We start from the raw sequence: 13,828 nt of genomic DNA, 5'->3' as shown, positions 1-13,828 counted from the left end.
AAAAAAAAAAAAAAAAAAAAAAAAAAAAAGAAGAAGAAGACTTAACAAATTTAAGAAGACTGAAATCATATCAAGTTTCTGACCACAATGAAATGAAACTAGAAATCAGTAGCAGCAGGAAAATGGAAAAATTCACAAATATGTGGAAATAAAACCACACACTCTTAACCATTTGATCAAAGGAGAAATTTTTTAAAATTATAAAATACCAAAGACAAACAAAAACATAAAATATCAAAATCTATGGGATATGGCAAAAGCAGCACTAAATAGTAAGCTCATGGCATTAAGTGTCTACAGTAAGAAAGAGGAAAGATCCCAAACCTAATTTATACCATAAGAGCTAGAAAAAAGAGAACAAAACAAACCCAAAGTTAGCACAAGGAAGAAAACAACAAAGATTGCAACGAAAATTAATAAAATAGAAAAATGTAAAACATTAACACAACTAAGTTTGATTTTTGAAAAGATAAACAGAATTGACACCTTTTAGCTAGACTAAGAAAAATTGAAAACTCAAAATCTGAAATGAAATAATGCCACAAAAATAAAATATTATAAGAGATTACTATAAACAACTACATACCAACAAACTGGATAACCTAGAAGAAATGCACTAATTCCTAGAAACATACCACCTAATGAAACTAAACATGAAAAAAAAATAAAGCCTGAGCAAACCTGAAACTAATATGGAGATTGAATCAGTAATCAAAAACCTCTCAATAAAGAAAAGCGTATATCCAAATGGCTTCACTGGTGAATGTTATTAAATATTTAAAGAAGAATTAGTGCCAAGTCTTCTCAAAATCCTTCTTAAAAACTAAGACGAGGGAACATTTCCAAACTCATTTTATGAGGCCAGGATGCATATTCTTGATACTAAAGCCAGACAATGACAATTGCAGGCCAATATCCCTGATGAATCTAAACACAAACATCCTCAACAAAATACTAGCAAACTGAATCTAACAGTATATTAAAAGGATCATACGCCATGAGAAAGTGGGCTTATTCTTGGGATGTAAGGATGATTCAACATATGAAAATCTATTAATGTGATATACCCATTTATAGAATAGAGGGTAAAATAATCATCTCAATTGACACAGAAAAAGCATTTGACAAAATTCATCACCCTCTTATAATAAAAACTCAATAACCTAGGAATAGAAGGCCTCAACACATTACCTCAAGATTATAAATGCCATATGAAAAGCCTACAACTAATATTATACTCAGTGATGGAAAACTGAAGACTTTTTCTCTACGATCAGGAACAAGGCAAAGAAGCCCATTCTTGCCTCCACCATTCGAAGGGATTCAAATTGGAAAAGGAGAAGTAAAATTGTCCTTGTTTGATCAGAAAACATGAACTTATATATTAAAAAATTCTAAATACTGCATTTTTTAAAACCGTTAGAACTAATAAATGAATTCAGTAAAGTTGCAGAATACAGGATACACAATCAACATACAAAAATCTATTGCATTTCTATACACTAAAAGCAAACACTCTGAAAAGGAAATAAGAAAACCAATCCCACTTATAATAGCACAAAAAAGTGTACAATACATAGAAATAAACTTATCTAAACCAGGCATGGTCGCACACACATGCTGTCCCAGCTACTCAAGAAGGTGGAGTGGGAGGATTGCTTGAGTCCAGGAGTTCAAGGCTACAGTGAGTTATGATCATGCCACTGCACTCCAGTCTGGGCAAGAGTGAGACCTTGCCTTTAAAAACAAACAAACAAACAAAAACTTATCTAAGGAAATGAAACACTCATATTCTGAAAACTGCAAAATATTGATGAAAAATTAAACAAGACACAAACAAGAAATTAAACAAATGGAAAGATTTTTCATGTTCATGGATTAGAGAAATTAATAGTTAAAATGTCTACATAGCCCAAAGTAATCTATAGATTCAATGCCATGCCTATCAAAATCGCAATGGCATTTTTTTTACAGAAATAGAAAGAACAATTCTAAAATTCATATAAACCCACAAAAGATGACAAATAAATTAATCTTGAGAAAGAATAACAAAGCTGGGGTCATCACGTTTCCTGATTTTAAATATATCACTATAGCTACAGTAATCAAAACAGTATAGTACTGGCACAAAGACAGATATATAGACTAATGGAACAGGCTAGAGAGTCCACAAATAAATCCATTCCTATATGGTCAACTTGAACCTTGAGAAGGGTGTCAAGAAAACACAATGGAGGAAAGATAGGCTTTTCAACAAATGGTGTTGGGAAAATTGAATATCCATATACAAAAGAATAAAAGTGGACCCTTATCTTACATCATATAAAAATCTCAACTCAAAATGGATTAGAGATTTAAGCATAAGATCCCAAAATGTAAAGCTCCTGGAAGAAAACATAGGGGAAAAACTTCATGACATTGGTCTTGGCAATAATTTTGTGAGTATGACACCCAAAGCACAAGTAACAAAATGAAAATACACAAATGGGACTATCTCAAACTAAGAAGCTTCTGCACAGCAAAGGGAACAATTAACAAAGTGAAAAGGCAACCTGTGGAATGAGAAAAAATATTTCCAAACAACTTATCTGAAAAAGCAGTTAACCTCCAAGATATACAAGGAACTCTTACAACTCAATAGTAAACAAACAAACAAAAAAACAAATAACCTAATTTTTAAAAGGATTAAGAGCATGAATAGATGTTTCTCCAAAAGAGATGTACTAATAGTCAATGGGTATATGAAAAATGTGTAACATCACTAATAATCAGAAAAATGCAAATTAAAATCAAAATGAGATATCACTCTACACCTGTTAGGATGGCTATTGTCAAAAGAAAACAAACCAAAAAAAGACAGTGTTAGTGAGAATGTGGAAAAACTTGAGCCCTTGCAACCACTGGTGGGTATGCAAAGTTGTTCAGTTAATATGAAAAACAATATTGAGATTCCTTAGAAAATTAAAAATAGAACTATCATATGATTCAGTGATCCCACTCTGGGTACCGATCCAAAGTAACTTCAGTCAGGATACTGAAGAGTATCCTGAGCACTCCCAAAGTTCATTGCAGCTCTATTTACAATAGTCAAGATATGGATACAATCCAAATGTCCCTTAAGAGATAAATAAAGTAAATGTGGTATATTTATTCAATGGAATAGTACTCACTCTTAAAAAAGAGATTCTGCAATATGTGACAGCAGATAATTCTCCCAAAAAATGGGATATTAGGGCTGGGCACGGTGGCTTATGCCTGTAATCCCAGCACTTTGGGAGGCCAAGGTGGGCAGATCACCTGAGGTCAGGAGTTCGAGACCAGCCTGACCAACATGAAGAAACCCCATTCTCTACTAAAAATACAAAATTAGCCAGGTTTGGTGGCACATGCCTGTAATCCCAGCTACTCAGGAGGCCGAGACAGGAGAATCACTTGAACCCAGGAGGTGAAGGCTGCAGTGAGCTGAGATCTCACCATTGCACTCCAGCCTGGGCAACAAGAGCAAAACTCTGTCTCAAAAAAAAAAGGGATATCAAGACACATTCCATAACTCTAGCAATAACACTGGCCTCTTGGTTCAGGGAAAAATAAACCACGGGAACAGAATAGAGAATACTTACAGCCAAGAAACACAATCATGAATATATGGAAATGTTATATATCACAAAAGTATAACTACAAGTTAGGGAGAAAATGGGAATGTTCTAAAAATGGTAGGTGGGATAGGAAAGGAGGAAAAGTGAGACTCAGAAGAGGTCCACAGGGAATTTCTGCTATATCTGCAATTTTTTTAATGTTTTTTTTAACCCAGTACCACAACTGCTATGTAATGTTGTTTGTATGCATGTATGTATGTATGTTAAAAAAGAAAAAGGAAGAGGAGGAGAAAGACCTACCGGAAATGTGGCCAAATGTTAAGATTTGCTAAAATTAAATGCCGTAATTGTGTATTATTTTTTATACCTGTGCTGTCTAACACTGTAGCATAGCTACATGTAGCTATTTAAATTAATTAAAATTAAATAAAATTTAAAATTCAGTTCCAGTGTCCCAATAGCCACATTTCAATAGTCACATGTGACTGGTGGTTACTAAACTGGACAAGGTATAGTTTGAACATTCTCAACATCACAGAAAGTTCTACTGGACAGAGCAGGCCTATACATTTTTATAGGTTTGATCATTCATAATAAAAATCAACAAGGAAGAATAAAAGCCTGCAGTATACATTATGATGAGTTAAGAAAATAAAAGGAACTTAAGTAAAAAGGACATCATCTAGTTCATATAAAAGTTATCTTTTTTTTTTTTTTGAGACATAGTCACCCTCTGTCACCCAGGCTGGAGTACAGTGGTGTGATCTGGGCTCACTGCAACCTCCACCTCTGGGGTGCAAGTGATTCTCCTGCCTCAGCCTCCTGAGTAGCTGGGATTGCAAGTATATCATCATGCTCAGCTAATTTTTGCATTTTTAGTAGAGACAGGGTTTTGCCATGTTGGCCAGGCTGATCTCAAACTCCTGGCCTCAAGTGATCTGCCCACCTCGGCCTTCCAAAGTGCTAGGATTACAGGATGAGATAATATGAGGGGCCACACCTGGCCCCTCTTTACTGTCTGGACTGTCAGATCTTTACCTCTCCTGAAATTTCCCAAAGCAAAGGGGAAACAAACTCTTTGTTGTATTTCCTAGACACTATTTCCTTTACTTTCAGGTTATTTTACCCATGTTTTCCCTTGAGACAAGGTCTGGCTCTGTTGCCCAAGCCAGAATGCAGTGCCACGATCTTGGCTCACTGCAACCTCCGCCTCCTGGGTTCAAGCGATTCTTGTGCCTCAGCCTCTTCAAGGAGCTGGGATTACAGGCACACATCACCACACCCAGCATAATTTTTTAATTGTTTGTAGAGATGAGGTCGCACTACATTGCCCAGGCTGATGGGTTATTTTAATATTTGGTAGAAGCAAGCCACTGTTTTACTTTCATATGAGTATAAATGCTTGGGAGCTGCTCTGTGAAAATGACAGTTTTCCCACCTTTGGCTTTAATGACCATGATCTTTTGCTGCAGGTCGATGAAGGGCTGGATCAGGCAGAGCCGCGGTTCCTGCTTCTGACTCAGGCAAACACCGTTGTGATTCACAACCATCCAGCTCCGGTCATACAGCAGCCCTTGGTTTCCTACAGGCCACCTGGTCACCTAAACAAAAAGGTAGGTGTGTCTTAGGCCAGGGCTTCCCCAAAGATGGTCTTCACCTATTTGCATAGTGGTTGTACAAACACAGACGGACTTCATGAATTCAGCAACTACTCCGGAAGGAAGAAAGAGGGGAAGAGAAGAAACAAACAAAGAGGACAATGCAAAGGAGATGATGTGGGAGCTACATATCTCCCATTCAGCCTCCAGGTCCACACTCCACCCTTCTCCACTTCAAATCATGTTTTAAGTAGGTAATGCCTGTACAGCCAGAGAGGACAAGAGTCTGCAGTGAAAAGCAAGCCTCCTTTCCCAGCTGGTTCCAGCCATTGCTCTTGTTTTTTGTTTTTTCCTTGTTTGTTTGTTTTGTTTGTTTTTAAGACAGAGTCTTGCTCTGTCGCCCAGGCTGGAGTGCAGTGGTGCAATCTCAGCTCACTGAAACCTCCACCTCCCAGGTTTAAGCTATTCTCCTGCCTCAGTCTCCTGAGTAGCTGGAATTACAGGTGCCTGCCACCATGCCCAGCTAATTTCTGTGTTTTTAGTAAAGACAGGGTTTCACCATGTTAGCCAGGCTGGTCTTGAACTCCTGACCTCAAGTGATCTGCCTGCCTTTGCCTCCCAAAGTTCTGGGATTATAGGCATGAGCCACCACACCCAGCCCTTTGCTCTTGTGTATCCTTCCTTAGCAGTGGTGCCTATCCAGGTATTTCAAAATAGTACAGAAGTATTTCTCTACTAAAAATACAAAAAATTAGCCAGACAAATTGCTTGAACCTGGGAAGCGGAGGTTGCAATGAGCCGAGATCACATCATTGCACTCCAGCCTGGGCGACAAGAGAGAGACTCTGTCTCAAATAAAAAATAAAAATTAAAAATAAAATAAATAAAGTGAGTAGAGCCAAGTGTGGTGGCTCATGTCTAGAATGCCAGCACTTTGGGAGGTTGAGGCAGGGTCGAGGATCACTTGAGGCCAGGAGTTTGAGACCAGTCTGTTCAACATAGCAAGACCCTGTCTCTAAAAAGAAATGCAAATTAAAAAGTAGCCTGGCATGATGATGTGGGCCCATAGTCTCAGCTACTTAAGAGGCAGAGGCGGGAGGATAGATTGAGACCATGAGTTCAAAACTGCAGTGAGCTTTAATGACACCACTGTACTCCAGGCTGGGTGAGAGAGTGAGATCTCATCTTGCAAAAATAATAATAATCAAATGAATAAATGAATAAAGTGAGTAGCAAGTAAGAAACCTTTCAGCACAGAATAAAGCTTTCCTGAGAAACTAGTTTTAAATTGTTTCCTCAAAAAGACGCTGGCTTTTTCAAAGACCAAAAAAAGCAAGGTACAAACGTTCTTCCTGGTGGTGTGTTTCTCTAAAAGAAAAAAAAGAGCTAATATTAAATTTGATAGAGTCTGCTGATGGAAAAAAATAAAACCATCAGTTAGGTGGGTATAGGTATCAAAAGCTGCCATCACAGAATAACAAGATGCATTGACTGTTTCTAACTTTGCTTGTTTTCCTTCCAACAGGGTCTCTGAAGTGCAGTTTCCCAGCCTGCAGCTGACCTGTACAAGAGGTGTACCGGCCCCACTAGGGGCTCCTCCTGCAGCTCCTTCCACCACACCTCTGGGTTCACCTCTCACAGATGCGAAACCTTATCACCCCATCCTGCTTTTGCGAGATGGTGAGATCCTGAACTGATGGAGATGATGTTCTTTGGATTGACCATTCTGGCAGGAACAGTCAGCTGTGGAGCAATAGAAGCAGCTTCATGCAGTTGTGAGAAGGTCCCAAGCTTAGAAACAGTGGCCCACATCGAAGAAAGGCTGCAGCATCCTCACAAGATGTCATGGTGGTTTCCTAAGCCATCGGTGGTTTAATTGGGGATTTAGCTGGGGATAGTCAGCTGGGGGTCACATTTCTGTAAGTTTCATTCATCCCTTCCACTTATTTCCTAGGCTACTAGACCAATTCACTTTCATCTCATTTCTTCTTTGAACCTTTATTTTAGCAAGGATGTACTTTCTTTCAATGCAGAATTAGTCCAATTGCGGTTCTGCTGGCTTCTTGCCCCTGGCCTTTGAAGGAGTGGTTGTCCACAAGTTAGGTTTTAACAGCACCAGCATGTGACAGCATGGGTGCAGTGTCCCTCCAATGAGGGCTTTTACTGAGCCAGCAGTCTGCTGAAGAAGGGTGTGTAGACAAAGGCAAAGGTTCAGAGTTCTGACCACAGCCCAGGTCATAGATGTCCTGGCAATGCACACAGAAGGGAGCTCAGCTACCCTCAGCAGTAAAGAGGCAAAAAAAGTGACATTATTTACTGATGCCATAATTTTTTGAAATATATTTTAAGCTTAAATAAAAGTAGTTATAGTGCACAGAGCTCCCATAAGCCCTTCACTCAGATTCTCTGATTGTTGACTTTTCTAAATCATTTGAGAATAAGTTGCAAAATGATGCCTCATTACCCCCATTATACTCTATGGTACATATTCTAAGTATCAGGACACTCTCTGACATAATTGCAGTACAACCATCAAAATTAGAAATTACCATTGACACGATATTACATCTAATCAATAGACTCCATTCAAATTCCACCTCTGCCTTCTGCATCGAATCTCATGTGTTGCATACATTTGTGGGGTCTCTCTAGTCTCCTTCAGTCTTCTCCTGTCCTTCACGACCTTGATATTTTTGAGGAGTACAGTCAAGCTACCTTACTAAATGTCTCTTAATTTGGGATTATCTGAGCTTCCTTATGATTTCTGCATTTTTGGTAGACATGCCACAGGAGTAATGCTACGTTTTTCTCTGTGCATTCCAGGAGACACACCCCATTCCTTTGTCCCAATGTTGGTGATGTCAGCTTTTGTCACTTGGTTAACATGGGGTCTATTAGGTTTCTCCATTGTAAAATTCATCAATAAGTAGGTGGTACTTACTAATTAATAATAGACAGATATTTTCAGAATATGCAAATATCCTGTTAGTTATCAAATTTTCTTTCATTCATTAGATTTAGCATCTATTGATGACTATTGCCTAAATCAATTATTGGCATGATGGTTGCAAAGTGGTAGTTTTTAAAATTATTTATTTGATTTCTTAGTTGGTATTCTATAGCTGGGTTGAGCTTCTTCTCCATTTGTTCACTAATTCATTTTCACACTCTTCTGGACTCATGGATTCCTGTGTTGCTCAAATGCTCACCACCCATCACTATCAGCACTTATTTTGATGCACACATTGCCACAGACTTGGCCAATGGGAGCTCCTTCAAGCTGGCTCATGTGTCCTTTTTTAAGACAGGGTTTCACCATGTTGGTCAGGCTGGTCTTGAACTCCCAGCCTCAGGTGATCCGCCCACCTTGGCCTCCAAAGTGCTTGGATTACAGGTGTGAGCCACCACACCCAGCCTCATGTGTCCTTTTGACATATCTTCAGGTCACCTGGGCAAAGTGCTTAACCTCAAAACCCTCAGGCTCCATATCTATAAAATAGGGATAATATTACTATCCACCTCATATGACTATTTTGAGGATCAGATGAAACAAATAAGCACATACAATGCTTCAGCACAGAGTCAGCACACACATTCAATAAAAGTTACAGCTATCATTAATAACAGGAATGACACACTCGCCTCTTAGAAATGGTCCTCTCAGGAGCCCCCGTGAGCAGAGTCATGTTCAAAAGTCAGCACAGGCCAAGAAAGAGAGAATGAGAATGGCTTTTCTCACCACAACACTCTGATGAATTTTGATTTTTTTATGCTTTTCTTCACTTTATCAAAAAACAGAAAGAGAGTGTAAACAAAGAGAAGCGTTTCTGTGCTGCTGTGAAAGTCCTTACCTCAAACGGAGCACAGGATTTGATTGGATAAAGGTAAAGGTTAGTGACAACATGTGCCCCAAGAGCCCCCTCCAGGACTCCTGCAGCTTTCTCTGAAGGAGTCTGCTGGATTCTGGTGACATCACATACAAGTGGGGCCACGGGCGCAGCATTCACAGCAGTGGGCGAGTTGTTCCAAACCCTGGAGCCTGTGAGGGCATCTTCCCGAGGCAAGAGGCTATGTCTGCGCATGACAGTAGGTGCAACATCAGCCTGGCCCTCTTCTGATGGGGCTCCAGCCTCCCAGGTGTCAGCACAGGCCTGAGGGACAGGCCAGCCTCCTGATGAGTGGAGGCAGGTATCTTTGATGAACCTGAGAAAGGCCTGGGCATCGTCAAGCGTTGACATATATCCAAATGAAATCCTCACAGATCCTGTGGGCTGCCCATCGATGAGGTCCATATTGTCCCCACAGACATGACCAGCCTAGGATAAGACAGAAATGCACCAGCCAGAGTGACCCATTTCTCATAGAGACATTGGAAACAGTTTTGCAAAATAAATTGTGTCAATTTGAAAATTAACCCAGGAAAACAGAGCTGCAACATTAACACCTGCTGTGTGTCTGAGACATGGTTCAGCTCTGTACACTCAGGGGACCGCTTTCTGGATCTCATTTTGCTCAACTGTAAATTGAGACCAATATCAATCTCAAAGAGGCCATTAAAAAATTTCATAGAAACACTTCATAGAAAGCATTTACCTAGAGCCAGGCACAGGGCTGGCTCACAGAGGGATCAAAACACAGACTAAAGTTTCAGAAGCACTGAGGGGTCAGCCTCAGGGTCTACCCGGAACTGAGATGGGAGAAACATCACTGGACACTCTCATGAGCCTGTCAGTACTGAAGGGAGGCCTGCATCCCTGAGAGCTACCCCTTGACAACAGGGAAAGTCAGAGATGCTGCCCCTGCAAATGACCAGCCCGGGGCCACTACGAAGGCCAAGGTCAGCTTGAGGGCCCCTGCTGGGAGGTGGGGAAGAAAGGCAGGAGAATCTCAGTCTCCGAGCCCAGCTGCCTGGTGTTGGTCACTGGTCAGCACAATGCATGGAGCCGCCCCGAACATCTCTTTGGTGCTGGATCCAGCTCAGTCACCCGAAGAAATGGAGACACAGCATTCCACAGGGCCAAATATTCTCTCTGGAGCTGTGTTTATTTGTGTCCTGAGCCTCCCTCTCTCTCTCTCCTCTTTTGTCCTCCCTCTCCTTCTCTCCTATCCCTCTTTCTTTTTAAACAAAACTCAGTTCATGGTTACTTGGGATCTAGTATATACAACATTCCAAGAATATACAATATTTCATGGCAACCAAATGAAATTCAAATTAGAAACTCAAAGCAATAAAGACTCTTTGCCATTTGAATTATTCCCAATGCAATGGTTTAAAACAGGCTATACCTTGAAGTGGAAAACCTCAGCCCAGGGGAGAGACGGGGAGAGGGGGGATTCTGGGAGATGCAGAATCCCTGGAGCCCAAGAAGAGTTCCACTCTGCACCCAAGCTGGATGCAGCTGGCTAACTGTAACCTGGAAGCTGGACCTCAGGAGGGCCGAACCAGGTAAGGCACATCCTTACACATCCCTTCTTAACTCCCCTCTCTTGCCTTTAAATGTTTGGCCTCAAAGTAAAAAACTAATCAGAAAGTCTGCGACAGAGATAATATCTTGAAGCTATTTTATTTTATTTTAGACAGAGTCTTGCTCTGTTGCCCAGGCTGGAATGCAATGGTGCTGTCTCCGCTTACTGCAACCCTCTGCCTCCCAGGCTCAAGCGATTCTCCTGCCTCAGCCTCCCAGGTAGCTGGAATTACAGGCACATGCCATCACGCCTGACTAATTTTTGTATCTTTAGTAGAGACAGGGTTTCACTGTGTTGGCCAGGCTGGTCTCGAACTCCTGACCTCAGGTGATCCGCCTGCCTCAGCCTCCCAAAGTACTGGGATTACAGGCATGAGCTGGCGCCCGGCCTTCTTGAAGCATTTTCTATTTGTATTCCTTTTCCTTCATACATGCACAGAGCAGGCATGGGGAAATGAGTCTGCAGCAGCCCCCACTCCAGACACGCATGCAGTAACAGGTGTCGCTGGGTCTCGCTGACCAGCATCTGGACCGCAGAACCCTGTACCCACCTGAAAATGCTTCCTGACCATCTCGCTGCTGATGCCGAGGTGCCTCTGGCAGGCTCCGGTGTTGCAGAAGCAACCAGTTCGCAGGTGGATGTTGTAAAGACTGGCCATTTTGTCCACCTGCAGATTTAATGTAACATGGAATGAGCTGTTACCAATGTGCAGTTTTACTCTGAGAGAGTTTTAGATTGGCATTTGGACCTCTCTTTCCTAATAATGAAATGAAGATACAAGCCTGGAATTGTCCTCTAAAATGCCACGATCTACCACAGGTTTGTTAAACACTGTATAAAATGTTTCAGTGAGGCTGGAGATAGTGGCTTCTTGGCATCAGCTGCATGGGTTTGGACCACAGGGCAGGCACCGTGAAGTGCTGTTCCAAGCAGCCCCGCCTCAGCTCGCAGCCTGGACTCCAAGTGTTACTGTGTCCATGCTGAGTGTGATTGATTTGCTTTTCTAACTTTCTCCAACTTTGGGTTTAATCACAGAATTGCTGTTCAGTCCAGCAGTTTCCACGGCTCTTTCCCGCCCTCTGGAGGCTCTGGGAAACGTTCGCATTCACATGAGACCTGGGGGATGTCTGCCCCTGCTCCTCCAGGCCTGAGTCAAGGACTCCATTCCCTCAAGGGCCTGGGGGCCCAGTGAGAGTCCTTGCCCTGGGGCTCAGGCTGACTTCACAGGAGGAGTCATTGAACTGCATTCAGGAAAACAAACACATCTTGCTCAGCTAGTTGAGCCTTTAAACTTTTCTCCCTGGGAAGTCACATATGGGGTGGCCAGAGGTCACTGTGCAGTCAGCCAGGGATCATGGCTGGACAACGATGCCTCCCACAGACCCTTATCAAGACCATGGCAGTCTTCACCTTGGCCACCCCCTCTGGTGTGTCGGTGAGAAGAAGCCGTTCTCTGTGTTGAACTGAGAGGCTTCAGATGAACAATTGTGTTTCTTCACTCTTGGCTAAGGGTCCACTGGCATGCAGACCTGCTAGTGAATTCAGGAGTTTCCCGGTTCTGTGAGGTGGGTCCTGGCCACTCTACTGGGCCCGGCCAACTCCATTCCAGGGTCAACTTTAGCATCACAAGGCAACCCTGGGGAGACACCCCTGACCCCCAGTCCAGCTGCCATTAGGCTGAATTAGAATCCCTGTGGCCCCCGTCACCCACTCCCCCATATTCACAACCAGTTACCTTTGTTGTGAAGCAGGCCACCCAAACTAGGGATAAGAAAACAACCACCATTTTATGGGGCTCATGGCTACAGTGTGGGAAGAATTCAAACAGGGCACGGAGGAGATATCTCCTCTCTGTCTTAAAATGTCTGGAGTCTCAGCTAGGAAGACTCAAAGGCTAGGAGTAGTTTGGCATCTGGGGGCTGGGATCATCTGGAGACTCCTTTACTCCTGGGTCTTTCTGGTCCCCAGGCTGGGAGGACTCCAGAATTAGTACTGCCAGCCACAGTCCTGAGCTTGGCTTCTCTGTGTGGCTTGGCATCCTTGCAGCATGCATGTCAGCTAAGGGCACAAGACAGTAACTGACAGGGTAATTCCAGGCTCCAAAGCTAGTGTCCCAGGGAACAAAGCCAACATGGCATTGCCTCTTCCGATCTAGCCTTAGAAGCCATGCAATGTCACCCTCCCGGCATCTGTTGGCTATGAGCGAGGCACAAATCAGCCCAGATTCTACAGGAAGACCCATGGATTGCCAGCCCTCCATGGAGGAGTATCAAGGAGGCATGGCAGGAGAGGATGTGAGCGGAAGACGCTGTTGCAGCCACATTTACCCTTTGTCCTAATTTCCCATTTATGCATCGGTCTCCTCTTGCCCTCAGTCCTGGGGAATCCCACACAGGCCCAGCCTGTGCCTAGCCAGGAGAAGGAGGTTGTTTGCTATGGCAGGATGAGCACAGCATTCAGGGAGGACCGAGAAACCGGCCCAGCCACAGTGCCCTGGAGGCTCCCAGCCCAGGAGCCTTTGTGCCCAACATTTATTGAGCACTTACTTTGTCCTGGGTCCTGTGCTAAGGGATGTACATATTGTATCTCATTTAATCCTCATATTAACACTATAACCAGGGCATATTGTTGTCCCCATTTCACAGAGTCTTGGAGAGCTTAACTTGCCCAAGATCACAGAGCCGGCAAGAAGCAGACAGACTGCAGAGTGACTTCCACCAGTAGGAGAATAAAATTAGAAGCCTGGATATACCAAAACAAGAACCCAAAGCCTTCTCGTAAGAAGCAAAATTCTTTACACATCCCCTGAAGAAAAAGAGACAGCCAAACCCAACTGATTTTTCCGAAGGCCACCAAAACCCCTATGGAAATTCCCATACCATGAAGTTCCCGAAACCTGAAAAAAATAAAACTGGACTTTCTTGAACTGGCCCAGTTCAGTTAGTCATGCCTTAGGCACAGAATCCATTCACACGGTGAGCTTCCTCTACCAATGTACAGAGGGAGAAACTTGTCCTGTGTCCAGCCCCAAGGAAAGAGAGTTCCCAGACATCTAGACAGACAGCCTCACGCCCTGTTGATTCCTCTTCCTGGAGGCTTCTTTTTCACCACCAATCCCATGCCCCTGCCACAGCATACACAGTACTTTTTTTTTTTTTTTTTTTTTTT

At 42.7% G+C, this 13,828-nt stretch overlaps 1 protein-coding gene across 3 annotated transcripts in view; it reads right to left on the bottom strand.

Moving 5' to 3' along the window:
- The window catches only part of MOCOS (molybdenum cofactor sulfurase), an 85,705-nt gene that overhangs the window by 48,379 nt on the left and 23,498 nt on the right, over positions 1–13,828 (bottom strand). For all 3 annotated transcript variants that reach the window (XM_017505820.2, XM_017505819.2, XM_037730376.1), the window contains exons 7-9: positions 11,211–11,327; positions 9,046–9,510; positions 5,035–5,197 (exon numbers count right to left, since the gene is read on the bottom strand). In XM_017505820.2, the coding sequence (XP_017361309.1) occupies positions 5,035–5,197; positions 9,046–9,510; positions 11,211–11,327 (745 nt within the window). The remainder of the gene's footprint in view (positions 1–5,034; positions 5,198–9,045; positions 9,511–11,210; positions 11,328–13,828) is intronic.

This window comes from Cebus imitator, unplaced genomic scaffold (genome assembly GCF_001604975.1).
Source record: "Cebus imitator isolate Cc_AM_T3 unplaced genomic scaffold, Cebus_imitator-1.0 Scaffold342, whole genome shotgun sequence".
Classification (NCBI taxonomy): domain Eukaryota; kingdom Metazoa; phylum Chordata; class Mammalia; order Primates; family Cebidae; genus Cebus; species Cebus imitator.
This window is presented reverse-complemented; position numbering and strand designations above follow the sequence as displayed.